The sequence below is a fragment of the Nicrophorus vespilloides genome, unplaced genomic scaffold (assembly GCF_001412225.1).
Source record: "Nicrophorus vespilloides isolate i.1.1-1 unplaced genomic scaffold, Nicve_v1.0, whole genome shotgun sequence".
Taxonomy (NCBI): domain Eukaryota; kingdom Metazoa; phylum Arthropoda; class Insecta; order Coleoptera; family Silphidae; genus Nicrophorus; species Nicrophorus vespilloides.
The window spans coordinates 605-15932 of NW_017097892.1; the positions used below are offsets into that span (position 1 = coordinate 605).

At 39.6% G+C, this 15328-nt stretch overlaps 6 protein-coding genes across 8 annotated transcripts; 4 read left to right on the plus strand and 2 right to left on the minus strand.

Annotated features, from left to right (window-relative positions):
• Nucleotides 1–807: 807 nt before the first annotated feature.
• Nucleotides 808–5772, plus strand: LOC108561331 (tyrosine-protein kinase transmembrane receptor Ror-like). 3 transcript variants are annotated; one of them, XM_017919209.1, is made up of 10 exons: nucleotides 808–1360; nucleotides 1477–1742; nucleotides 1800–1901; nucleotides 1959–2103; nucleotides 2177–2256; nucleotides 3193–3311; nucleotides 3368–4135; nucleotides 4196–4391; nucleotides 4508–4681; nucleotides 4828–5772. In XM_017919209.1, the coding sequence occupies exons 1-10, from the start codon at nucleotides 843–845 to the stop codon at nucleotides 4884–4886; spliced, it is 2427 nt and encodes an 808-aa protein (XP_017774698.1). In that variant the 5' UTR covers nucleotides 808–842; the 3' UTR covers nucleotides 4887–5772. The 3 variants fall into 3 exon arrangements, with proteins under 3 accessions (XP_017774698.1, XP_017774697.1, XP_017774696.1); XM_017919208.1 differs by having other exon boundaries at nucleotides 808–966; nucleotides 1060–1360; nucleotides 4508–5772; XM_017919207.1 differs by having other exon boundaries at nucleotides 4196–4379; nucleotides 4508–5772.
• Nucleotides 5773–6059: 287 nt separating this feature from the next.
• Nucleotides 6060–6478, minus strand: LOC108561316. Its single transcript, XM_017919187.1, has one exon. It carries the CDS (start codon nucleotides 6423–6425, stop codon nucleotides 6060–6062), a length of 366 nt encoding a protein of 121 aa, XP_017774676.1. The 5' UTR covers nucleotides 6426–6478.
• A 200-nt stretch (nucleotides 6479–6678) lies between these two features.
• Nucleotides 6679–8065, plus strand: LOC108561321 (deoxynucleoside kinase-like). The gene is made up of 4 exons (XM_017919191.1): nucleotides 6679–7141; nucleotides 7197–7330; nucleotides 7383–7501; nucleotides 7557–8065. The coding sequence occupies exons 1-4, from the start codon at nucleotides 6899–6901 to the stop codon at nucleotides 7814–7816; spliced, it is 756 nt and encodes a 251-aa protein (XP_017774680.1). The 5' UTR covers nucleotides 6679–6898; the 3' UTR covers nucleotides 7817–8065.
• Nucleotides 8066–9051: 986 nt separating this feature from the next.
• On the plus strand, nucleotides 9052–10152 carry LOC108561324. The gene is made up of 3 exons (XM_017919195.1): nucleotides 9052–9152; nucleotides 9218–9410; nucleotides 9485–10152. Exons 1-3 carry the CDS (start codon nucleotides 9105–9107, stop codon nucleotides 10027–10029), a joined length of 786 nt encoding a protein of 261 aa, XP_017774684.1. The 5' UTR covers nucleotides 9052–9104; the 3' UTR covers nucleotides 10030–10152.
• Nucleotides 10153–11051: 899 nt separating this feature from the next.
• Nucleotides 11052–13057, plus strand: LOC108561323 (protein Red). Its single transcript, XM_017919194.1, has 2 exons — nucleotides 11052–11188; nucleotides 11567–13057. The coding sequence occupies exon 2, from the start codon at nucleotides 11567–11569 to the stop codon at nucleotides 13013–13015; it is 1449 nt and encodes a 482-aa protein (XP_017774683.1). The 5' UTR covers nucleotides 11052–11188; the 3' UTR covers nucleotides 13016–13057.
• A 611-nt stretch (nucleotides 13058–13668) lies between these two features.
• On the minus strand, nucleotides 13669–14959 carry LOC108561326 (chromobox protein homolog 1-like). The gene is made up of 3 exons (XM_017919200.1): nucleotides 14317–14959; nucleotides 13996–14103; nucleotides 13669–13929 (listed from the first exon to the last, which is right to left on the minus strand). Exons 1-3 carry the CDS (start codon nucleotides 14555–14557, stop codon nucleotides 13766–13768), a joined length of 513 nt encoding a protein of 170 aa, XP_017774689.1. The 5' UTR covers nucleotides 14558–14959; the 3' UTR covers nucleotides 13669–13765.
• Nucleotides 14960–15328: the final 369 nt, after the last annotated feature.

Consider the following 15328-nt stretch of genomic DNA (forward strand, 5'->3'; position numbering starts at 1 on the left):
CAAATATGACAATTGAATATTAAATTTGAGCTGTCTATTTTTGGTTGTCATATTTGATGTATTCAAGTGTTACAGACATTCTTTTGAATAAACGCATCTGTCATTATTTTGTCAAAATCGTGCTGCACAAACTGTTATCTGTCAGATTTGACAGATTTCAAAAACAAGAGGCAAAGCATTCCAAATTTGAATACATCAAATATGACAGTTGAATATTAAATTTGAGCTGTCTATTTTTGGCTGTCATATTTGATGTATTCAAGTGTTACAGACATTCTTTTGAATAAACGCATCTGTCATTATTTTGTCAAAATCGTTCTGCACAATTTTGTATATGTCAGATTTGAAAGTTTTCAAAAACAAGAGGCAAAGCATTTCAAATTTGAATACATCAAATGTGACAGTTGAATATTAAATTTGAGCTGTCTATTTTTGGCTGTCATATTTGATGTATTCAAGTATTATAATACTCTTGAATAAACGCATCTGTCATTATTTTGTCAAAATCGTGCTGCACAAATTGTTATGTCAGATTTGACAGTTTTCAAAGACAAGAGCATTTCAAATTTGAATATATATGACAGTTGTCCATTGTCCACATTGTAGCATTACAGACACACTTTTGAATCAACGCATCTGTCACCATTTTGTCAAAATCGTTCTGCACAAATTCTGCAAGTGTAACATGTCAGATTTGACAGATCGCAAATAAAAATTAGTAATTTTAATTCAATTGTCGTCATTGTAGCATTACAGACACACTCTTTAGTATTGATGTTAATGTAACTGTCGATGTTTTGCAGAAACATCAGGAGCAACTGCACGTGAGCGTCCTGAGGATAATGAAGTTGGAAGGATTGGATCGCGGTTTCTACACGTGCGTCGCGAGCAAAGGCTCCGAGAAGATCGCTTCTTCGGCGTTCGTGGAGGTGATCGACAATTGGGCGGCGAACGGCGGCGCGACAGGTGATATTCCGACGTACAGGCCGGTGTTTGGTTTCCACGGCAACGACGACGAAGACGCCGCTCCAGGACTAACGACCTCTTTCCCTCACGCAGAAGGCAGCCGCGACTTCCTCTCGACGATCCCGAATCCGGCCCTGCCTTCGATCAACGAGCAGACCGTCCACAATCCGGACCTGTTCGACGCCGCCTCCCCCTTCGGCGCCGATCGCATCCTCTCGTTGCCACCGCAACCACCGGCCGTCTACAACCGAAGTCAACCCTTCTGTCAGCCGTACGAGGGCACCGCTTGTCGGGCTTTCCTCGCCCATCGGCACGTCTTCGTGCAGCCACCTCTCACCCAGGAGAAGATCGAGGAGAACCTGGAGAACGCACTCCTCGTCGTCTCGCAGTCCAAGTAAGCAAACACAATACACTTTATTTCAAATTTAAGCAACTCTGGTTGTCTAACTTTATAATACAGGATATTCAAATATTGAGAAACAAAATGCAACTTTCTTTTGTTTCTTTCAGCGATGTGTCTTCGATCTGCAACAAATTCGTCCTTCCCACGCTATGCTACTCCTCGTTTCCGATCTGCTCGGAACCGGAGCAGACCAACAATTACCAGCAGTACTACATAAACAAGCACAACGTCCTCGAGAAGAACAAAACCTACAAGAACTTAAGAAACATGTCCAATATGCATCTCCAAAGAATTTGCAGACAAGATTGCATCCTTCTGGAAACTGAACTCTGCCGCTTAGAGTATTCGATAGCAAAAAGACATCCAGTTATAGGTGAGTAAATCATATTAACATAATCAAATTACGTAAGTTTACATAAAATTCATTCAGGTACTTTGGATTTGGAGGAATGCGAGTTACTTCCTGAAGAGGACGACACGAATTCCGCTTACTGCCTAAAACTGGACGTGGATCAGCACAATATTGATGAAAGTCAGTTAAAAAACTATTATTTACAAAATTTTCGAATAAAATTTATCAATTTTTTAGACGACAAATGTTACTGGGACAACGGGAGACTATATAGAGGAGTGCTGGATGTGAGCATAACAAACACGAAATGCATACGCTGGGCTCACCATCTTCACGTTTCCTTAGCGAATTATCCGGAGTTGGTGGGCCACAATTACTGCAGGTAATCATCATTATTTTTTTTTCTTCAAACGCATTTTCTTTTCTATAAAAAATTTTGTGTTTCTTTCTTGCAGAAATCCCGGAGGTCTCGAGTCAGAGCCCTATTGCTATGTCGAGAAGAATAAACGGGAGATTTGCGGGATAAAGAAATGCTGTAAGTAAATTTTGGAGAGTGTCATAAAAGAAACGTTACTATTTTGATGTATCACTATTCCATTTCTATTGAGGTTTTATCAATTTTCATTTAACATTCATATAATATAGAGTTTCGAAATTCTATTGTTATCAAAATTAATCGTACTTAATATATGAATCAACAAATTTCCTGAATCGCAAAAAAATTAAATTTTTATAAATTGTCATTTAACATTCATATAAGATAGACTTTGAAAATTCTATTATTATCAAAATTAATCGTACTTAATATATGAATCAACAAATTTCCTGAATCGCAAAAAAAAATTAAATTTTTATAAATTGTCATAAAAGAAGCGTTACTATTTTAATGTATCACTATTCCATTTCTATTGAGGTTTTATCAATTTTCATTTAACATTCATATAATATAGACTTTCGAAATTCTATTATTATCAAAATTAATCGTAATTAATATATGAATCAACAAATTTTCTCAATCTGAAAAAAAAATGAAATTTTATAAATTGTCATAAAAGAAGCGTTACTATTTTGATGTACCGCCATTTATTTTCTATTGTGGTTTTTTCAATTTTCATTTAACATTCATATAATATAGACTTTCAAAATTCTATTATTATCAAAATTAATCGTACTTAATATATAAATCAACAAATTTTCTGAATCTGAAAAAATATGAAATTTTATAAATTGTCATAAAAGAAGCGTTACTATTTTGATGTACCGCCATTTAATTTCCAGTAAGTTTATGTTAATTTACTTTTAAGATTTATATAGTGTAAAATAACAAATTTTAATTGTTACCGAATGCAAATTATCCATAATACAAAAATCATCAATTTTTTTAAAATCTTGATTGAACATGAATTTGTGTTTATCCTGCGGCGAATCACGTTCGTGTCAGCGCTTTATTTACGCTTTCGATATGTTTCAGCTCAAATTGTTTGGATGTACATCATCGGCGGAGCCCTGATCTTCGTCACTCTGGCAGTCTTCGCTCTGATGTTCTACTGCTGCAAGAAGAAAAACAAAAACGCGCGTACATTGAGAAACGTAAGTTATTTAATTATTCAATAGGTGAAAATATAGTGAATTTATTTATATTTTAGATGAGTATACCAACAGCAGATAAGAACATTTACGGAAACGGAGGTCCCAGTTCACCGATGGAGATGAACACTTTGCTTCCGACCGCTCCACCTTTACGCACTCACCACCCGAAGAACGGTTTCCAGAACGTGCCGCAATACACGTACAAAGAAGTAGCTTTCGTTGAAGAACTCGGAGAGGGCGCATTCGGTAAAGTCTACAAAGGCGAGCTGAGAGCCAAAGGCACGAAGACCTTCGTCGCTGTGAAATCTCTGAAAGAGAACGCGAGCGCGAAGACGCAAGCGGACTTTCAGCGCGAAATAGAGTTGATTTCTGAGCTGAAACATCCTAACATCATCTGTCTGCTCGGGGTGGTGATGAAGCAGGAACCGATGTGCATGCTCTTCGAGTACATGTCCGAAGGTGATCTGCACGAATTCCTGATCGCCAACTCCCCGAACGACGGAAAGTGTCTGACGCAGGTGCAATTCCTGCACATCTCCATACAGATCGCGCAAGGCATGGAATACCTTTCGGAGAATCACTACGTCCATCGCGATTTAGCCGCACGGAACTGCCTCGTTTCCAAAGATCTGGTTGTGAAAATCAGCGATTTCGGTTTGTCCAGAGACATGTACAGCTGCGATTACTACAGGGTGCAATCGAAAAGTCTGTTACCTGTGCGTTGGATGCCGCCGGAATCGATTCTTTACGGGAAGTTCACGACGGAGAGCGATGTTTGGTCGTACGGAGTCGTCCTCTGGGAGATATACAGTTACGGCCTTCAGGTAAGATTTTTTTTATTGAAACAGTGTGTTCACTTTACTCTGAAACTTTCGTATGTTCAGCCGTATTATGGGTACAATAATCAGGAGGTGATAAACATGATCCGATCGAGGAAGCTGCTGCCGTGTCCTGACGCGTGTCCCAGCTACTGCTACGCTCTGATGGTCGAGTGTTGGGCGGAATTGGCCATCAGGAGACCGAGCTTCGGGGAGATCAGCCACCGTCTGCGCGTCTGGAAGCAGAACGGTAACTCTTCTGGTCAGTTTATTTAGAGCATGAGTCAATCGAGAGTCAAGTAAAGAATCAACGAATCTCAGTCAAATGGATCAATCGTATAGCCAAATTTTTCTTGATTGTTGTTGTGTTGTGCGCAGGTGCTTACTTCAAGACTCACACTCTGGACGGTCACGGTCATCCGCAGAGGTACGGTCACAGCTCGAAGTCGTCGCACACGAGCGGCGATTCGCAGACGGTCTGTCCGACGTTCGAGAACCATCACGACCCGTCGCTGACGTGGGAGCGAAGCCTGAAGAAGACGGCGTCTTCAGGTAAATTGGATGGAGGTAGTCAGAGCAGCCTGACGTCGCGGTCGAGTCTGGGCAACAAGACGCAGAGCACCAATCTGAGCGACCAGAACAACGCGACGCAACGTAATTCGCGAAAGAGTATAGAGAGGAAATGTGTTGTTCCGCAGGTGAGGAGGGCGGAGGGAAGTCTGGACAGGCCACCGAAACGGGCCACGGTTGTTGTTAGCACCGCCTGCCCGAACGGCGACCTCTTCGAAACCAAGATCACATAGTGACAATAAGCAATCCCATATTCTTTTCGGAAAAACATCCTAAACGAGTCCCACGTTGGTCGCCGAAACGCTCGAACCCTTACAAGTGCTGCCCCCACACGTTGGTCGCCAAAAACGACGGCGACTGGATCAAATTTTGGATGAAGTAACTCAAATTTTTCTTCATATTTAACTTCTTCATCAAGAAAAAACGAAACGCACAAAACGATGCACGGAACATCAACTTCGGTTTAGGTAAAGCACGATTTTTTTAATTATTTCTTTCAATTTACTTCCGTTTCCGGTTTCGCTAATAACTCAAGCATGCTACAAAAAAAAAAACAAAACACCAACCATATCACTAACTTATGAAAAGATATAACAATACTTAACGTTGCAAAAAATTTGACAATGTTGAAAATATTGATTTAGTTAATTTCCATTTTATAATGTACTCTATATCCTAATACTAATAAACGATTTAGTAATCGATCATATCAATGAATCAGCTGAAAATTGTTGATTTTCTTAAAGCTGATGATGAAATTTCTATTATCAACTATTGAATTTGATTTGATTTGATTTTTTGTAAATTTTGAACGTGAACCGGAAATGGATTTTGTAAATACGTATAAGTTCCGTGCATTCCGCGAAACTCCTTGTACATAACTATTAAGGATAATAATAATATATTGCTAATAGTGACGAGAGACAAAAAACGAAAGTTGCCAAAAAAAAAATAACAAGTTTCTTCGCGTCAATCAAGACGTTCCTTCCTGCAAAAGTCCCTCCTCCCCGACCGAAAAACAAAAGCGATAATTATTCGTCTTTTGTTTCAAAGCCCAGATTCCTCGATTAATACAAAAGTGTGTCATATCTATGTGTACATATATATGTCTTTTTTATGTATATTTAACGTTTACTTCTCGAAAATCGAAATTTCATCATCATCATGATCATCCGCGCATCCTTCAACATTATATTTTATATACGTAAAAAAAAGAATTGAAGATTTGATATTAAATGAATAAGGAGAAATGTTAATATATTATATTATAGTGTGCGTGTTTTTACTACTACTACTACGGATCAAAGTGTGTTTTATATGAATATAAATTATATATATTACATGTTTCTTTCGTTTTATTTCAATATCTATATGGATTTCTCGTGTTATGCCACGTTTCCTTCTTGAGAGCGTCGTCGTCCAAGAACCAGCTCGTCGCCATCGAACTGCATCCCCGGTATCTGTACATCTCGGTAGGCCCGACCGGCTTGAAAGTTCCTTTGTTTCTCATCCGCAGGAGCCTATCGTAAGATTTGTACGCGTAACCGTCCGCCTGTCCGATGTAAATGTCGATCTCTTTGATCCACTCGACGAAGCTGCCCTTCAGCAGTCCCGCTTTCCACGCCTCGAACAGGTCCTTCTGCACCGTCGGCTCTTCGTAATCGGATCGCATCATGTCTTTGATCGGATCCGACGCACCGTACTTCGTCACACCGAACCATTCCATCTTCCTTCAAACAGAAAAACGAACAAAAAAAAAATTGGACAAATTTTGGTAATTGTCACTTTTGACAACCGCTTTTCTAAACTGAAATTACAGGCAATCTTACGGTTACGTCAATTGCAGTAAACTTTACAAACAACTTGTTAAACTTGTAAATTATTCATATTGAACAGTTTCATGAATTCAATAAGTTCAAAATATCTTATAGAAATCTTATACGCTTCAAAACTTCACATTGAAGCTTATTTCCAAGTATATCTCGATATTCGTTGACTGTAGCGGTCAGATTCGAGGAAACGATTTGCACGTAATTAAATTCGCATCAAAATGAACGATTCATCGTCTATTAAAACTGCATTTCCATCGAGAAAGAAGCGTTTGAAAGTTGTACGGTTTCGTAAAATGGCGCAAATTTTACGTAACGTTAGAACACGCCCCACGCGTCCTCTCCATTTAAATTACTAACCTGAAAACAGATGAACGCTGCGCGCCAAAACTTGCAGAAGCTTGCTCAGACCGGAGCGCAAATTTCGAAAAGTTCGTTAAGAAAATCGGCGAAAATGAGCAACGCTTCAGGGAAGAAATTGAATGTTATTGTGGAAGGCAACATTGGTAGTGGAAAGACTACGTTTCTGGAGAGATTCAAAGATTACAGTGATGTGTGTGTGCTGGCTGAACCCATCGATATGTGGAGGAATTGCAATGGAAACAATCTGTTGGTGAGTAATTGTTTAATGTGTTGTCATAAGTGTGATTTACTTTATTTTTGTTTAGGGTTTGATGTATCAGGATAGTAAACATTGGAGCTTCTCGTTCCAATCGTACGTTATGTTGACAATGGTGCAGCAGCACACCCTTCCGACACCATGCTCTGTTAAGCTGATGGAGAGATCCATCTACAGTGCCAGGTAATTTGTCTGTTAATAAACGCAAGAGTTATTTGTTAAATTTAAATTGAAGATACTGCTTCGTGGAGCAAATGAAGAAGGATAAGATCATCGCTGAGCCATCTGCTGCTGTTCTGGATGAGTGGTTCAAGTGGAGCTTAGAGAACACGAAAATTGACGTGGATTTCATCGGTTTGTTTTCATATTCGCGACTAAATTCAAGTTTACTAATTGTTTTTTTTTGCAGTGTATCTCCGCACTTCACCCGAAATTGTGTACGAACGTATGCAGACGAGGGGTCGCGAAGAGGAGAAGAAAATCCCCTTGGGATATCTGCAGGATCTGCACAAAGTCCACGAAGAGTGGTTGATGGACAAGACGATCGGACACTGTCCCGCGCCTGTGATCGTGATCGATGCGGATCAGGACAAGACTTCCATCTGTAAAGAGTACGAGAAGTTCGAGGTCGACGTTCTGAAGATGACCCCATGCAAAGTCGGAGTTTGATCAACAACTACCACCAATTTTGACCACCCCACAAACGTTCCAGTGATATATAAAATAGAGAAGGAGACCGGAGAATACAAATAAATTTAATCTTTTAAGTTTTAATAGTAGGCCATTTAATTGTCTACGGTGATTAGTGAATAATAGTCTTCGTTTTTTTTTTTTTATTTAAGTGTAACTTAATTGAGTTTTGTCAAATACTCCACAGTCTATGTTTTTTTTTGTATGTATATTATAATGTTAATTTAATAAATATTAATTAATTAATTGTTGTTTCATAAACATTCATGAATTAAGTATATGAATGCAAGTAAATTTTCAAAATTCGAAGATTTACAGCGCCAAATCGCTTGAACTTAAGGCTTTCGAAGAAATTCGCGAGATGGCTTCAGAAGAAAATTTAATTGAAATTAGGCAACCCAATTAACGTGTGTGTTAGAAATACATTTATAGTTCAGCATTTTTGGCGCTGCTTGAATTTAATTTAAAAGTGAACAGTTAAGCGATACTTATAGATGATATGTCTTGGATGGGTGATGTAAACGATTTCTTACATAAAACACTGTTGGTTTAATTACCATTTATTCAGTTTTTGTATAATAAAAATGAATTAATTAGAATTCTCTACGTTTTGTAAATAACAAAAAAAAAAAGGAATTAGAATGATATTTTTTATTGTAATTGAGATTTGTCGTTGCGTAATTCCATCGTTTCTAGGAAGATCGTGCAGGCTAAGGTTTGCTGTGGACATTACGTAGGTCCAAAAAGCGATGCGAATTCCAAATCGTGGAGGTCTCACCTCTGCGCATCGGATGTGCCGAAGGACTACGAATATGGACAGGGAATTATGTAATCGACAATTCGGTATGCAAGAAGCGACCGCGACCGATTGACGATGCAGATCCCGTCCAAACGCGTTGCTAATTCTACGCTTGAAAAAAAAAAACAATAACAAACAATTGCTAGGCAACTAGAGATAATAAACATATTGTTTTGCTAGAAATGATGGTTGTGTGGACTGGATCAAAAATTGCTAGGCAACGAGAGTTAAGCAGATTGTTTTTAGTAAGATCAAACTGAAAACAATTGCTTAACTTTTGTAAATAAGATATCTGGATTAGAAACGTTGTGATTCCTTTGATGGTCGAGAAGGCTTGAGCCCTTGAAACGAGGAGGAGACGCGCGCGTTTCATCGCGTCGGAACTGGCGGGGAATCGTGTTTAAAGCTGCGTAGAGACTCCGGCTTCGGTTTATTTCCGTTCGAACTGCAGATAATTCCGTTACCAAGATGAGTAAATTAGCTTTGTTTTTGACGTGCTTCATCGTGACCACAACGGTAAGAATGCAGGAAGATGATCAGAGTTTAGTGATTCTATGTTTTTTTTTGTGTGTGATTTATAGTTGATGAAGACTTCTTCGGCGGTGCCGTTCCTTTACAACAGCGGTTCGACGATCCTCAGCTCTCTGTTCAAAGCTTCGTCGCGTACCGAAGCCGAAGACAAATCGAACATCGAAGATCTGCGCGTTCCCGAGGATAACAATAAAGAAGCGAGCAGGTTGCAGGCGGAAGAGTATGAGTTCTTCAAGAAAACAGGTATTTCAACAAACAAAAAGAAAATCAAATTTGATTGTGGACGACAACGAAAAACGAAATCTTTGATTTTTCAGAGAAACAAGAGGAAACTCAGAACGAAGCTACTCCCGGTTTCATCCAGAAGAAAATCGGGAAGATCCTCACGAAACTGCAGTTCTTTTCCGCGTTGAGAAACTCTCTGAATTTCCAAGGGGCCGAAGAGGAAGCGCAGAAGAACGACGACGCGGATTTCGAGAACAAAGTCGATCAGGTGCAGAGCTCCAGCAACGTCTACAAAGTGATGAGACCCGAAGACGCTCAAAGGATAGTCCTGTATCCAGTGATGATGGACAACTCGTTGGTGGAAACGGCGCGAAGCATCGATTTGAAAGCGAGTGAAAGCAAAATTCACAATTCCAAAGACGATTCTCTCAAAAATAACACAAACACGAAACCTGAAGATTTGGACGAGGCTTTCTTGGATCAAGAAGAAGGAGAGGAAGATTCCGATACGAAATACACGCCTGCTGCGATCGGTGTTTACATCACTGAACTTTTTGGTAGCATAGCAACGCTTCTCTACGGCGCAGCTCTTCAGGTGGCAAACATCAGCAGCAACGCATCAAACTCGAATCGCTGAAAATATCAAAAATAAAAAAGCAATTGTATTTTGTACAAAATCTAGTCCCATTTATATAATGAATTAAATATATTTACGACGAATGCAACGCCTTGTGCCAGATTCGTTTAATTCGTAAACAAACAACGTCCGTCATTGAAATTTCAAATTGCACCACGAAACTCCACCGTTCTCACCTTTCTCGACGCAATTTAAATCTATATATTTCATTTGTTTGTTTCTCTGTATTCTTTTGTTTAAAAGTTTTCTTAAATTTACGATTAAAACAATATTTTATTTTACATTTCTCCTTAAATTTTCGTTCTATTTCATTGTTTTCGTTTAAAATTATTGTTTTCATCAAAATGTTATGATCAAAAAATTATTAATTAATAAATTTGCAAACATCGGACGTTCCAAGTACAATCGTTATGACCGTAAGCATTTTTTTACAATGAGCAATAAATTTCCCAAACACACAATTAAATTGTGTTTTAAGCATGCTCATCACGTCCTACAGTTAATTACATTTCAATTGTTGACCTTTTTTTTTTTCTTCAAAGAACAAACGTTTACTTGACATTAATCGCATTTCAAAGTTGAATTTATTTATGTACAAATTTCTCAATCAGAATAACACGAATATGCAAATAAAATCGTAAAAAAAGTTAATTCGTTTTCGCATTATTAACGAAATTCGTTCTACCAAATTGTGAATTTAACAAAATCCAATTAGAAATTCGCTAAAACTTTTGATAAGTTGTTGGAAAAGTGAGACTTTCAGCGTTAATTTGTGCAAATTTTCAGTACTTTTCAGGCATTTCGTAAATCGAAATATCAATGCTAGAGTTGTTTCAGTGGGCTCATTCGAAAAGGTAGCAGTCTAATTACGTAATTATCCTCCAAAAAAATAAAACTTGAAGACAAATTCAAATATTTATTTTTGTTAATTTGGCAGACATTTCTAACGTTGGTATAACGAATGGTCTTGATTCGTTGTAGTGGCAGCACTTCCATGGCTTCCATTTTTATTCCTCTAGCGACCATTGAATTAACTACCAATTGCTGTCCCCCTCAGACCCCTACGAGTGACATTTGATGACTTTTGTGGTTATGGTGTATTCAGCTATGAAAAACTAGTTCTTAGTTATTAAATCAAGTGCAATTAATTAGGATAAAGGTAAGATATATTTGCAATAATAATATACTTCTTCAGGACTTGGAAAACTGTTGTAGAAACTTTAAAAAGGTTAAACTTTGATTCGTTTATTTGTTTACAATTTTCCTAAAACAATAATGAAAACAAATGATATTGCTTTATAATCTTAAGTTCATTAGAGTTGTTTTCTTTTTAATTTTAAATAAAACTATTTGCACTCGGGAAGAACATATGACAGTGGCAGCAGATTGTTTGACAACAATAAAAACAAATGTTATTTTGTTGCTTGATTATTTTGATTTTCATTGAAACTGTTTGATATTATTTCACTTCTTGAAATTTTACATTTATATAATATTTTTAAGTTTTAGTTTGTTAATATTGAGCTGTTTTTTGCAGATGCCGAATCCTAGTGATACGCCGGCCTCGCAGAGGTTGACGAACGATGATTTCAGGAAGCTCCTGATGACCCCCAGGTCGACGCCTGCATCGGCGCCGGCCCCCGGGTCGATCAGGGAGGCAATGAACAATCCAGCTGGAGCGATGCCTCCGCCGAAGAGCGATAAAGGAGAGGAGCGTCGCAAAAAGAAGTCGTTTTACGCGAAGCTGAAGAAGCAGGAGGACACGAAGATGGCGGAACTTGCGGAGAAGTACAGGGACAGGGCGAGCGAGAGGAGGCAGGGCAGTAACCCGGACTACCAGAACGAGGACCCCATGAACACGGCGCAAGCATACAGAGCGGTCGCTCCTGACTTGAAATCGGGATTCGATGCGGCCGAACGCCGGAGACAGATGATCCAGGAATCCAAGTTCTTGGGTGGTGACATGGAGCACACGCATTTGGTGAAGGGTTTGGATTACGCGTTGCTGCAGAAGGTGCGTTCCGAGATACATCACAAGGAGCAGGAACAGGAGGACGAGTTGGAGCGGTTGGCCAACAAGACGATGGAGGAGAAGGAAAAGAAAGATTTGGTGAAGAAGCCGGAGGACGAGGAGATGCAGTTTAAAACGAAAATCGGCCGCTCCATATATCAGACAGTGTTGAGTCTAAAGTCGAAGCATGTAGATAGAATCGAGTTGTTCTCGACTGGGAGGATGGCGTACGTGATCGATTTGGATGACGAATCCGAGACTGATATACCGACGACTTTGATCCGTTCCATTGCGGACGTTCCCTCTTTAGAATCTACGACGACTTTAACCACGAACGATATAGTCATTAACAAGTTGACGCAGATCTTGAGTTACCTGCGGCAGGGCAACAGGAAGGGCAAGAAGACGAAGAGAAACGATCGTAAAGAATACGAAGCGGATGAGCCGGATCAGAAGAAGTGCAGCAAGCAGGACGATTCGATCTACGGCGACATAGGCGATTACGTGCCGAACGCACGAGGAAAAGACTCCGGAAAAGATCGCAAGAGACAGCCGTACTTCGATAAGCAGGACGAGGATCTGCTGCAGAACTCCGGTCCGTCTCTGAAGGTGAACAAATCCGCTGCGATCTTGAATCGACTGGCGCAAGAACCAGAAGGTTACGCGGAATGTTACCCCGGCTTGGAGGAGATGAACGACGCGATCGACGATTCCGACGACGAGGTGGACTACTCGAAGATGGATTTGGGCAACAAGAAGGGTCCGATCGGAAGGTGGGACTTCGACACGGCTGAAGAGTATTCGGATTACATGAACCAGAAGGAGGCGCTGCCGAAGGCGGCTTTCCAGTACGGCGTGAAGATGGCAGACGGGCGGAGATCGCGGAAACACAAGGACAAGAACGAGAAGGCGCATCTGGACAGGGAATGGCAGAAGATACAGAACATCATACACAAAACGGGCAAATCCAAATGACCTTTATAACAGATTTCATTCAATAAAAATACAAGAAAAATCCGTACGCTTTTGCAGAATCAATTTGAGGACAAAAAGGAAACGCCACAGTTTATAGAAAATATAAGAACTTCAATTTTTATTATTAATAAACGAGGCACAAGGATTGCTTGATGAACAACACACAACAACAATTTCAAAACATATTTTTATTACATAATCTTAATACGAAACAGTACTAATAATAATTTGCTAATCGTATGTATGTAGTTTTTGTTGTTACTTATTCATTTAGAACTCAGTAAGTCTAAAAGTTGGCTTTGTATCATTAGTGTCAAATACTTGGGTTTCCATGGTGATCATTGAATAATAACTGCTCGGGTTTTTGTTTTTTTTTTAGAAAAACAATATGTTAAATTTTATTATTAAAAAATAAGCGAGTGAACGAGAGAAATGTTTTGTACACGCAGTTTTTTTTTTCATAGTTTGTTTTTTTTTTGTCCCAAAAATGCACGCACGCACAACATGTCCGAATAGATTTTATTACATTATACAAATTCATTAATAGTAAAAAATGAATTAAACATCAAGTCAACTCAAACTAGAATCATCCGAAATCAAAAAAAAGAAACATATAACCTAATTACTATTTTTCATGAACAAAAAAAAGGGGGGGGGTGGTAAAGGAATATAGAAGAAGAAAAAAAACATGTCGATCCTTTTCTTTTGTGTAACAGTTTTGGGGATTGTGAGAGGGGGGCGCGCTCCGAATTAAGATTTATCAGGTTTGTCTTCGTCTGTGCTGGGGCCGTGCCACGTTAACCTCTCTTCGTAAAACTTGATAACTGTTTGGGGGCACTTAATGTTCGCCTGCTTCGATGGCACCAGGTCAGCTTCGTCTGTGCCCTCCCACTTCATCAAGAACATCAGTTGCCCTACGAAAAAAAAAAGACAAAACAATGTTAGATTTGTTTTTTTAAATATTTTGAGGTTGTACTCACCGGAGCTATCAGTGGCACCAATAATTTTCTCAGGTATCAGTTTCCTATCGAAGCCATGCTTCTTCTCCTCCTTCTTCTTCTTGTTGCTTTGCTCCATTGTGGGTGTACCTGTTGTTGTTGATGATTGAAGGGAACAAATATGTTATTAATTGGGTGTTAAAATTATTAAAATGATGCAATCGCAGAGGGTGTCGCGTTTCACGGTAAACAATGCAACGAACGACCAATCGCGGGAATAGAAAAAAAACAAAACGGAAAAAGAAAATGGCAATTTTGTTTGAAACAAGTGAGAGAGGAGGATTCGGTGACGCTTCTTCTTACCGGCGGTCTTCCGTTTCTTGAGTTTCTCCTCCTTGTCCTTCTTCGCCCACTCCGCTTCGAATTCCCTGATCAGCTCAGGGCAGTCCAAGTTGCTTTCGGGTTCCCAGGTGTTCTCGCTGTCCCCATAACCGTTCCACTTCAGGAAGTACTCGACGACGCCGTTCTGAATCCTCTTGTCGACGATCTTCTCCACTGTGAACTCTTCGGCTTCTTTACCCTGCTTGGATTTGTTGGTGCTCATCCTCGGCTCCAACTTGGGGTTAACTCTGGACAGACCCGAACGGAGGAAAGCGACAAACAGCGGCGGACGGCGAAACGCGTGTCGTCTCGCATTCAAGCGATAATAATATAATAATAATATTACGAACAGCAGCAGCAACAGCACCACCAACTCAACAAGATCAACTCTGCACACTGAACGAACGGGCGCCAAAAACAAACAAACAAACAAAAGGAAAACGAACGGCGTCCGGCGTCAACAAATCCCTTCTTCTTCGTTTGCCGCTTTTTTCCCTCCCTTTCTCCGACTATCCTTATCTGCAGGACGAATTCCCTACTGCGTTCGACTCTCTCTCGCACACACCACCAACCGAAATACTGCAAACAAAAATGTGCAGTACAGAACCGACTCTGATCTATAAGCTGTTTGTTGATTACGCCGACGGTTGTTGGTGCGCTGCTGTTTGTTCGCTGATCCTGCAAAACTCCCGCACTTTTCGAAAATTTCACTTTTACCACACCTATCAACAAAAAAATAAACCATAAAACACCTCAAACGAAAACCAAAACACCGTCTTCCTTTCAATATCCATTAAATAGACGCCTTCAATAAAATCAAAGTTGGCAACAGTTAACAATAAACACCTCGAAATCTACCGCTCTTTTTCCTAATTTATCCTTGAAAACTTCATTTAGCCTCTAGAAACGTGTCAAATAATATAATTGAAAATAAATCACTGCAGACGATGATCAAAACATGATTTTCTTTCAAACAAATTATGAGTTGGCAGCA

What these genes read in the sequence shown, in the direction of transcription:
- LOC108561331 (XM_017919207.1), top strand. Translation starts at nt 843, where the DNA reads ATGAAGTTGGAAGGATTGGATCGCGGTTTCTACACGTGCGTCGCGAGC. An exon ending in AAAAAGACATCCAGTTATAG is followed by an intron (nt 1,743 to 1,799) that starts GTGAGTAAATCA and finishes AAATTCATTCAG; the next exon opens with GTACTTTGGATTTGGAGGAA. An exon ending in GTGGGCCACAATTACTGCAG is followed by an intron (nt 2,104 to 2,176) that starts GTAATCATCATT and finishes TCTTTCTTGCAG; the next exon opens with AAATCCCGGAGGTCTCGAGT.
- LOC108561316 (XM_017919187.1), bottom strand. Translation starts at nt 6,425, where the DNA reads ATGGAATGGTTCGGTGTGACGAAGTACGGTGCGTCGGATCCGATCAAA.
- LOC108561321 (XM_017919191.1), top strand. Translation starts at nt 6,899, where the DNA reads ATGAACGCTGCGCGCCAAAACTTGCAGAAGCTTGCTCAGACCGGAGCG. An exon ending in GCAATGGAAACAATCTGTTG is followed by an intron (nt 7,142 to 7,196) that starts GTGAGTAATTGT and finishes ATTTTTGTTTAG; the next exon opens with GGTTTGATGTATCAGGATAG. An exon ending in AATTGACGTGGATTTCATCG is followed by an intron (nt 7,502 to 7,556) that starts GTTTGTTTTCAT and finishes TTTTTTTTGCAG; the next exon opens with TGTATCTCCGCACTTCACCC.
- LOC108561324 (XM_017919195.1), top strand. Translation starts at nt 9,105, where the DNA reads ATGAGTAAATTAGCTTTGTTTTTGACGTGCTTCATCGTGACCACAACG. An exon ending in GCTTCATCGTGACCACAACG is followed by an intron (nt 9,153 to 9,217) that starts GTAAGAATGCAG and finishes TGTGATTTATAG; the next exon opens with TTGATGAAGACTTCTTCGGC. An exon ending in TGAGTTCTTCAAGAAAACAG is followed by an intron (nt 9,411 to 9,484) that starts GTATTTCAACAA and finishes TTGATTTTTCAG; the next exon opens with AGAAACAAGAGGAAACTCAG.
- LOC108561323 (XM_017919194.1), top strand. Translation starts at nt 11,567, where the DNA reads ATGCCGAATCCTAGTGATACGCCGGCCTCGCAGAGGTTGACGAACGAT.
- LOC108561326 (XM_017919200.1), bottom strand. Translation starts at nt 14,557, where the DNA reads ATGAGCACCAACAAATCCAAGCAGGGTAAAGAAGCCGAAGAGTTCACA. An exon ending in CAAGAAACGGAAGACCGCCG is followed by an intron (nt 14,104 to 14,316) that starts GTAAGAAGAAGC and finishes CAACAACAACAG; the next exon opens with GTACACCCACAATGGAGCAA. An exon ending in TGGTGCCACTGATAGCTCCG is followed by an intron (nt 13,930 to 13,995) that starts GTGAGTACAACC and finishes TTTTTTTCGTAG; the next exon opens with GGCAACTGATGTTCTTGATG.